The following is a 9,153-nucleotide window of genomic DNA, read 5'->3' on the forward strand; positions in this document are numbered from 1 at the left end:
GCCCATTCAGATAGCAGATAAAAATTGTCGACAACAATTTCAATTGTTATTTAACATTTCTTCTATTTATTGAACATACTGTAAGTATAAGAAGAACTTTGCTATGGAAACTACTAGACTGTCTGTTTTCTTAGGCATTAAATTTTAATTATTATTGCAACAATTTTAATTGAGAGATTTAACCCATATAATACTTAGACATAAGAAGTATATATTTCGCACTGTGCATTGAAATGAAATTTCTATTTGCATTTATTTATTTAATCAACAAAGTTTTTCAGCATTTTTATACATATAGAACAAAAGCCAGTTTCATAGAAACTCACTACGTATACAACTAAATTATATTTTAAAAATTAAATAAAAATCGCCATATTTGCAAAACATCTGTGTTGCTTCGTTCGCGAGGAATTTAAATTTACGGTTTCATTTAAACCACCTTCCGAGGTTTAAGTCGGGCCCAATTACCCCCCTTTATGCGAATGTTAAACGAGGGAGGGTCCAACTTGGCAGGTATAGTGGTTTTGTTCGACGGCGATACTTCGAAGGCGTTTAGGAGCTGATAAGTCATTACTTTCACTTCGCAGAGAGCGAATCTTGACCCTGTAAAGTATATAACAGTTATTTCATACATGAAGGCAAGTATAATTTTATTAGTTATATCATGCTGGTATTATATTGGTACAAGGATTTTTTTTCTAAAGGACTGTCCTTTACGAGTTAAGAGCACTGTCCCATATCTTTCTACGTAAGTTTTGTTTATAATGCCCCTCCCTATCTACTTCTTGGTTATGCGGGAAGGGCACTATGACCTGTGCGAGCGAACCCGCACAGGGACCATCTAAGTCAGGTCCTACTACAGATCAGCCCGTTTGCACGGACTTCATCCGGTTCTCTGTAACTTGTACCTTAGGTGAGCCGCCCCGGGGCACATACAGGAGTTGTAGGTACGCTCGCTTCCCGTCACGCTCTGCGCAACTAAAGGTTGCCACCGCTAACCTGCCGACTCTAAGTCGATTACCAACTCTCCTCATTGGTGGCGGAGCTGTAAGGTACGCTCAATCTCCGGCACCGAATGAACGGCGTCTCTCCAGTTCTCAAACTCCTACGCTGCCGGAGGAACCGGAGGATGTCTAGCTCATCCTCTAGTAGCTCACCAGAATAATATTATATCGATATTTTTAATAATAATTAATTCATTATAGCTTTGTTATTATTTAAATTAGAGTTTATTTTAAGGTAATAATATTTTTCATTTCATTTAATAAAATTGTGTATTGTATTTTCAATGTCGTGCCCACATTTGTATGGCGTAACTGTGGCAGAATTTTATAGAAGCCTTCGTGTCACTGTTTCAACTTTGGGACGCTTAATTTCAGTCCTGTTGGCTATCCAATTAAAAAAAAAACTTAAATAACTAAAATTGTTTTCGAATTGACATATATATATATCGGAAGTTTACAGGATATCTTCGAAACCCTGTTTCTAGTAATCAGGATAGTCGAGATAGTGACGTAATATCATTTTGATAAATGAGCATATCAAAGCTAGATTATAATGAAGTCCTCGAGAAACCTTTACACAGCTTTTAGAAATTTTAGAAAAACATCCACAGTGACTTAAATTTTTCTGGTTATCTACAGTGCTTCTACTGTTGGTGGTAACCGGTCTGAATTATTGTCACATCTTATTATTACCAGTTTAACTCATAGGTATTTGACAAGTTATTTCGCACTATAGTATATTATATAGTATAGTATATAACATATTCATACACTATAGTATATTAATAGCTATATATATAGCTACTTGCGTTTGGGACATTAGGGACATTACATAATCATTACATTAGGCATAATATACTGCATTAGGTATACTGTTATGTACATTATTAATACATACAAGATATGTGACAGACGTAATGGAATACGAGTCTAAATAGGATTTGAAACCATAAAGTGATTAAGAAGATTATCGCTAATTATCCCCGTTATTTGGATTTAGGAGACACGAAATAATTCTCACCGATGCAATTTCTGGGTCCAAGTCCAAACGGCATGTAGGTGAAGGGCTGAATCTTGTGTTTGTTCTCTTCAGAGAATCGCTCGGGATCGAATTTGTACGGATTTGGGTAGTACTCAGGGTCATGGTGGATTGCCCACACGGGGACCTGGAGAGCGACACCTTCGCGGATCTGGTGAATAAAATCTTCTAGAGCAAGGACAGGTTTCATTTATTTATAGTTACGTGGTATTATAATATACCATATTGATGTACATTACCTATTTCTGCCGCCAAGCAGTAATGTCAGCATTACTGTGTTCCGGTTTTGAAGCGTAAGGATAGTGGTGAAATTACAGGCACATAGGACTTGTCAACTTGTCTCGCAGTGACGGGCGCAGTGGCGATGCGCCTCAGATCTTTGTGATTTCAAGCACTAGTGGCACTACAACTGTTATGGACAGGCATGTAGCTTACCATCAGATGCACGACTTGTTCGTTCCGCCACTTGATAGTATAAAAACAAGTAAAAAAAAACGTAATGTGTTCCTACAACCTTGCGCCATCAGTTATCACTAGACGATAAGCCATTTTATAAATGGAAAAAAACGTTTTTAAACCATTTTAGCATTTGGTATGCCAAAACATTTTGTAGTATTAATTTAATTTTTTTCGTGTTGATATCTTGAATTCAAATGCCAGCTGAGAGTCCAGACCTTAGACTATTTTTTTTCCATCCTCTAAGGTACCCCGTAGGTAAGACACCCCGTACGCTCGTCAAAGACAATAGACAAAAATACTTTGAACTCAAAAGTTTTATGCCGGCAATAGAGAATGTACTATAACTTCTTGCTCATTATTCTCGGAACGATCTGTTTTTCGAAGTGGGTAAGAGCTCACATATTTTGTATAATCTATTAAATATATTTCTATATCTTTACCTATGAAATAAGAACAGTTTGCTTTCGAACACTTACAATGAAGTCTTCAGTAGCTGTGTCATTCGGTTTACCCATATTGTAGTCTTTGGTACAGTATCTGTCCAGTAAAATGGCGGGCGGCCATAATCTCAATATTTCTGAAATACAAATTATTCCGCTTAAGTTCCTTCAAATATTCGATATTAGTACATACAACCTCGCAATACGGCAGTCCTATCGTAAATCCAAAACATCTTTTGTATTACAGGTCTAAAAGTTCAAACACTTCAGCGAGTTACCACACTTATCGACACGGAATCGCATTAAGCCCGTAAAAAAAAACTTTATATCTATGAAATAAAAGCTAAACGATGTTGTGCGTTTCGCATCGGTTCGTACGGTACGTACAAGTCGGAAACCATTTGGTTTCTGCGAATTTATCGCGTCCGCGACCGATGACGGCTGCTTGGCAGCGTTGACACCCAAGCGGCCGCGTTGATGCCCGAACAGTAATGTCAATTCCCGATTGACTGCGTCGACGCCCGAACGGTCGTGACAAACACAGAATGGCTTCGAATGTGTGAAGCTTACAATTAAAACATTTGATCCGAGACGAGAAAAATACGCTATTATAGCTTATCGAAATAAAAAAATTAAAGCTATTTTTTTACGTAGTATATGTGACAAAACTTTTCTTCGTACCTGATATTACCTTGTCCAAGTAAACCATATTCATTATAGAATTATAGTCAAATTTTCCGTTGGTCTTGGCCTCGTTCTCTCTGATTTCCTGGTACAGTTTCTCTTGGACGTCAGGGTTGATAGCCAGCTCGTACAGTAGGAACGATATGGCAGAGGATACGGTCTCAAAGCCAGCTACGAAGAACAAGATGGCTTGCGCGCACAAATCATTGTCGGACCATACTATAGAAAAAATAGTAGAGTAAAAATACACATATAAAATAATTTAGTTGTGATTCGACATAACGTAATAAATGAAAATAAATTGAAATATTTACGTCATAAGTATTGAATATCAATTGCAAATTAAGCATTGTTTCAAATTATAGAATGTATGAATATGTGACAAGTGCTATTCAAAGGTAAAAAAGTAATCCGGTGATGTCATAATGCACATGAACTTAAATTATTTGAAACCTTATTGCCTGATAATGCCTTGGTCCCGGGGTAGAAGTAATTCCCTTGAGGGTTCTTTCTTTTACTGATTGCCAACATTATCTCAAGTGAATGCTACACCATGACAGCATCAAAAATTATACGTATTTCAGTTTGACATACCCTTGTTGACTTTCTTCAGCCCAATGAAAGATTCTTCGGCGGTAGCAAACCCGGCGTTCGCGTCTTGGCTTGATTTCTCGTCGTGGGACAGTTTTCCTGTAAAGTTTATAGAAAATGTATATGGTTTATAGATGGTTATAGGTGTTCGTGATTGGTACACATTGAAGATGAAACTATCTTATTTCTGCTGCTGAGGGATATCGAGCTAGTCAAGAAATTAGCCATGAAGGACATTGAGCTCTTCCTGAACCGCAACAGTTTAATCAAAGAGGAAGTTGATCCAGTCTTTGGAAGAAACTTTCTTTTTAAAAGTTTAGATTATGCCTTTATGCATACCTCTATGTATGTAGACTCACCGTGAACAGGAGGATCTTGTATTGAGTTCTAGGTAGTGTAACCTGGTCGCCTCGTGGTTTATTAGTATTGTTAGATTTAAGAGTAGAAAAAAGTTTGTTGCATACGAAGAAACTTATCCGCTCACGCGATGCGCTCATCCTACCGCAAAATGGCGGCTATTTAGTTTCGCAAATTAGAAAAGGATTCAGGTTAAGTACAAGTTTTTATAAATAAAAATTATTATTCTGCATTGGTAAATAAATACCCTCCGTACTACAACAAAAATATCTCAAATAAAATGCAGTAATACACCGCAAATCCTGCACTTAAAAAGCACTAATGAAATTTTTGGTGTACTTGGGTAAATATGATAATATTCCGTTTGAGTGGTTCTAACGTTTACCATGAAATTATTCCTTAAAGTATAGTTTATAAACATTTATACTCAGGGTAAACTTAAAAAACGCTACTTACGGTATGTTTTCAATAAATAAACACCGAAACCACCAGCCCAAACAATAACACACACGATTGTCGTGACGTATTTTTGAAGTAGTTTATTTTTTTTAAATGACAGACCCAGGCATTAAAAACTTTATGGTTTGCTAGAGTGGTTACCGAAATAGCAATTAGTATTAGTTCTTTTACCTGTTATAACTTCGATATCCGATAAATCGGTATAAAATCATCACCGGCACCTCTAGGTGTGGTATGCGTCTACGGCTGCATGTATCGCGTGAGCGGATAAATCGCAAAAATCTGAGCCAAAAACTGATACATAAGTTGACAAGTCTCATGTGCCTGTAATTTCACTGGCACCCCTTAAAACCGGAACACGTTAATGCTAATATTACTGCTTGGCGGCAGAAATAGGTAAGGTGGCAGTACTTCTCTCGACGAACACTTTCACAACGAGCTCTACTGCTGCTAAACTGCTAACTGCTGCTAAGTTTGATGCCAGGCAATCGGTTGTCTGGCACATTTTTTTTTTTTTTCATTTTCAGTGGTAAGTAGTACACCTATTACTGCATTTTATTTGAGATGCTTTTGTTGTAGTACGGAGGGTATTTATTTACCAATGCAGAATAATAATTTTTATTTATAAAAACTTATATTTAAACTGAATCCTTTTCTAATTTGCAAAACCAAATAGCCGCCATTTTGCGGTAGGATGAGCGAATCGCGTGAGCGGTTAAAGCTCTGACACTGCAACTGTTATGGACAGGCGTGTAGCTTACCATCAGGCACACATGACTCGTTCGTCCCGTCACTTGATATTATAAAAAAAACAGGGAATTCTCTGTAGGTACTACGAGTACCAAAGCAACAAAAATCACTTTCGGGCATTTCCCAGAACATCCATACCGGAAACAATTCGAAAAAGTTTATTCCAACTGGATCCTACTGGGAATCGAACCCGGGTCCTCTCCATCCAGCACGCATCGTACAAGCCGTTGGGCTACCGAGGTCATCAAAAGTGAGTGAGAAGTTAAACAAACAAAAAAAATAAAACCAAAAAAGAAACAAATATAAAAAATAGGGCTTCACGACCAGTTACGTGACATGTCACAATCACGTTTGGTCATTTGCCGTTTAACTGTGTCAACGTTTGAACAGAATAAACCAAAATCAGCGTGATCTAAAAATGTATTACTAAAGAGGAAAAAAAAATGCGTTATACCTCCCTTTACCGATAATATAAGAATAAAGTCCATGTATGGTCTAAATTTACACACACGCGCGATTTTAAGAAGCGATTGCGATGCAGTTGCGCGTTTGCGTTGATGCAATCGCCTGTAAATCGCAAGTGCAACGATGCTAAATGTCGTCGTGTGTAATCAGTCTAATAACTTCTAGTCGTAGTCGTAGTCTAGTAGTAACTTATAGTTTCTAAATACCATATTACTATTTAAAAACTATCTGCTTTTCGACCGAGTTTTGACTTCACAACGCTAAACCGCCAAACCAACGAACAAAAAAGTTACCTTTCTTAAGTTTCACGACACTGCAGTGCTTCTACAAGCGTCCAATTTTAAGGCACCTTAAGTATTGTATATTATATATATATGTATATTTTGAAATAAATTATTATTAAACCCCTATATATTACTAAACCCCTAAAACATGAAGAAACAATTACCTTTCCTAGCTTCCATTAGCAGATGTATCATGTCAGGTCGAACAATCTGTTTTAGCTCCCTGTTCTGCATTGTTTCCAACACTAGTGTCTTGAAAAAGTTCTCCACCGGTTTCGAGAACCGAGTCCATTTGAATAGCTAAAAACATAATAAGTATTAACTTGAAAGAAATAGACAATTATACAATAATTTGGTCACCGACAACTTATTCTATACGTCTTAAAATGATCGATTTGATATTTTATTCTTATATTTATGTACGAGGTGCACGAAAGGAGCATCTTCATGCGACGTACCATTCTTTTCCTGTACGTCTGACAGACACTGGGCAACAATCGATGAGTACCTTACAACCATTAGCAAATCCATTCAGCATGATACAATTAGTGCGAAACGTAATCAGAATACTGCCTCCGTGGCCGAACGGTTACCATGTCGGACTGCCACGCAGAGGTCCCAGGTTCGATGGCCGGGAGAAATATTTGTATGGCCTACATTTATTTTTCTCGTGAGTTTGGCTGTAATTTATGGTTGTCTATGTGTGTGTCCATGGCACCCGCGACACAGGGTTTCCCTAGTGCGGGGCTATGTTGAGTGTGTGCGTTATTATTATTATTATTATTACAAGGTCGTATAGAATTTTTATCATAGCTATAAAATGCATCCTAAGCTAGTTTATGATAGTTATTGTACAGTTTTATTTGATTCTTTGTAAATAGAATAAAAGTGTCGTCAAAAGTCCATCTTGGCATGTTAAGGGGAAATTTGAAAGATACTTACTGCAGCTATCTTCGGGAAACAAATAGTGTAGAATAAGCCGAGTAGCTGACGGAAACTCAGAGTCGAAGCTTCATTTCCCATTTTGTAAAACTGGTTATTCTCATCCATATAAGAATCCACCTTTAGGCCAAAGGCACAAGATGCGATTACGTCATTCCCGTATCTAGTCGTTAGGTCTTTCACATCGATCTCCAAATAGTTCTCTGTAAATAAAAGAAATAATGGAAGTGCACGTTATAAAAGGGGCCAGTAGAATTTTAGAATTTACAAATACTAAGCATGATATTGAAATACATCTCAAATATCCGTTCATTGTATTGCAGTGACGATAATATTCATATAGAAAGTAAAACGAATAATTAGACCTCTTGTAACATTTCGTTTACCAATCATTATCCGCTCACGCGATACATGCAGCCGTAGACGCATACCACACCTAGAGGTGCCGGTGATGATTTTATACCGATTTATCGGATATGGAAGTTATAACAGGTAAAAGAACTATTACTAATTGCTATTTTGGTAACTACTCTAGCAAACCATAAAGTTTTTAAAGCCTGGGTCTGTCATTTAAAAAAAATAAACAACTTCAAAAATACGTCACAACAATCGTGTGTGTTATTGTTTGGGCTGGTGATTTCGGTGTTTATTTATTGAAAACATACCGTAAGTAGCGTTTTTTAAGTTTACCCTGAATATAAATGTTTATAAACTATACTTTAAGGAGTAATTTCATGGTAAACGTTAGAACCACTCAAACGGAATATCATCATATTTATCCAAGTAAGTACACCAAAAATTTCATTAGTGCTTTTTAAGTGCGGGATTTGTGGTGTATTACTGCATTATAATTGAGATGTTTTTGTTGGTAGTACGGAGGGCATTTATTTAGCAAGGCAGAATAATAATTTTTATTTATAAAAACTTGTATTTAAACTGAATGCTTTTCTAATTTGCGAAACCAAATAGCCACCATATTGCGGTGGGAGGACCGCATCGCGTGAGCGTTTATACGAGTAGATATAGTGATAGAATTATGTGAAATGTCACATAATTCTATCACCTAATGTGCATGCAATAATGAAAGAACAAATGCCACCTTGTGCGGGAAAGGTGTTTTGATTTTATCATAAATTCCCAAAATCTACTCACGTTTAGAATCCTTGATTTTCTTTCTAAGCGCGATAATCATCTGATCCCCCACCTCCACCATCAGCGGCAGCATCATCTTCATTTTGGAGCTGGTAAAAGCAGGGCTAAGTGCAGATCGCATATCTTTCCATTCCTCACCTGATGACAAGAATTTTAAAATAGAAAATGATATTTTTTATTCTCAGAGCTATTGTATTCTTGCTGTAATACAATGTACTTAACAAGGCGATTGCGAACTCGCCTACCAAACCAAACATCAGAACATATTTCTTCTTGTTTTAAGAGAACCTCATACTTGGGATGATATGTCGCAGGATCTCAACGGGCAACACACACTTGTTACCTCTTAAAGATAGAAGATTCCTCCCAAAGAACGGGTCGAACTCCTCATTGAAGAAACGGTTGTGATCGAGAAAGTGCTCGACATCCTTGATGGCAATTTTCTTGATTAGGTCGATGTCTCTCACATGCACAATTGGTGACAGGATATTGTACATGCCGTAGAACCTAACAGAAGATTTCAATAT

At 37.1% G+C, this 9,153-nt stretch overlaps 1 protein-coding gene across 1 annotated transcript in view; it reads right to left on the bottom strand.

Annotated features, from left to right (window-relative positions):
• Positions 1–270: 270 nt before the first annotated feature.
• LOC113228877 (cytochrome P450 9e2-like) overlaps positions 271–9,153 on the bottom strand; it is a 12,451-nt gene continuing 3,568 nt past the window's right edge. Inside the window, exons 3-11 of the mRNA XM_026462301.1 lie at positions 8,970–9,133; positions 8,627–8,764; positions 7,475–7,677; positions 6,697–6,832; positions 4,221–4,316; positions 3,624–3,845; positions 2,979–3,079; positions 2,026–2,194; positions 271–603 (exon numbers count right to left, since the gene is read on the bottom strand). Of these exons, the coding sequence (XP_026318086.1) occupies positions 431–603; positions 2,026–2,194; positions 2,979–3,079; positions 3,624–3,845; positions 4,221–4,316; positions 6,697–6,832; positions 7,475–7,677; positions 8,627–8,764; positions 8,970–9,133 (1,402 nt within the window). The 3' untranslated portion in view covers positions 271–430. The remainder of the gene's footprint in view (positions 604–2,025; positions 2,195–2,978; positions 3,080–3,623; positions 3,846–4,220; positions 4,317–6,696; positions 6,833–7,474; positions 7,678–8,626; positions 8,765–8,969; positions 9,134–9,153) is intronic.

This window comes from Hyposmocoma kahamanoa, unplaced genomic scaffold, assembly GCF_003589595.1.
Source record: "Hyposmocoma kahamanoa isolate Upper Pololo Valley unplaced genomic scaffold, ASM358959v1 260, whole genome shotgun sequence".
NCBI lineage: Eukaryota > Metazoa > Arthropoda > Insecta > Lepidoptera > Cosmopterigidae > Hyposmocoma > Hyposmocoma kahamanoa.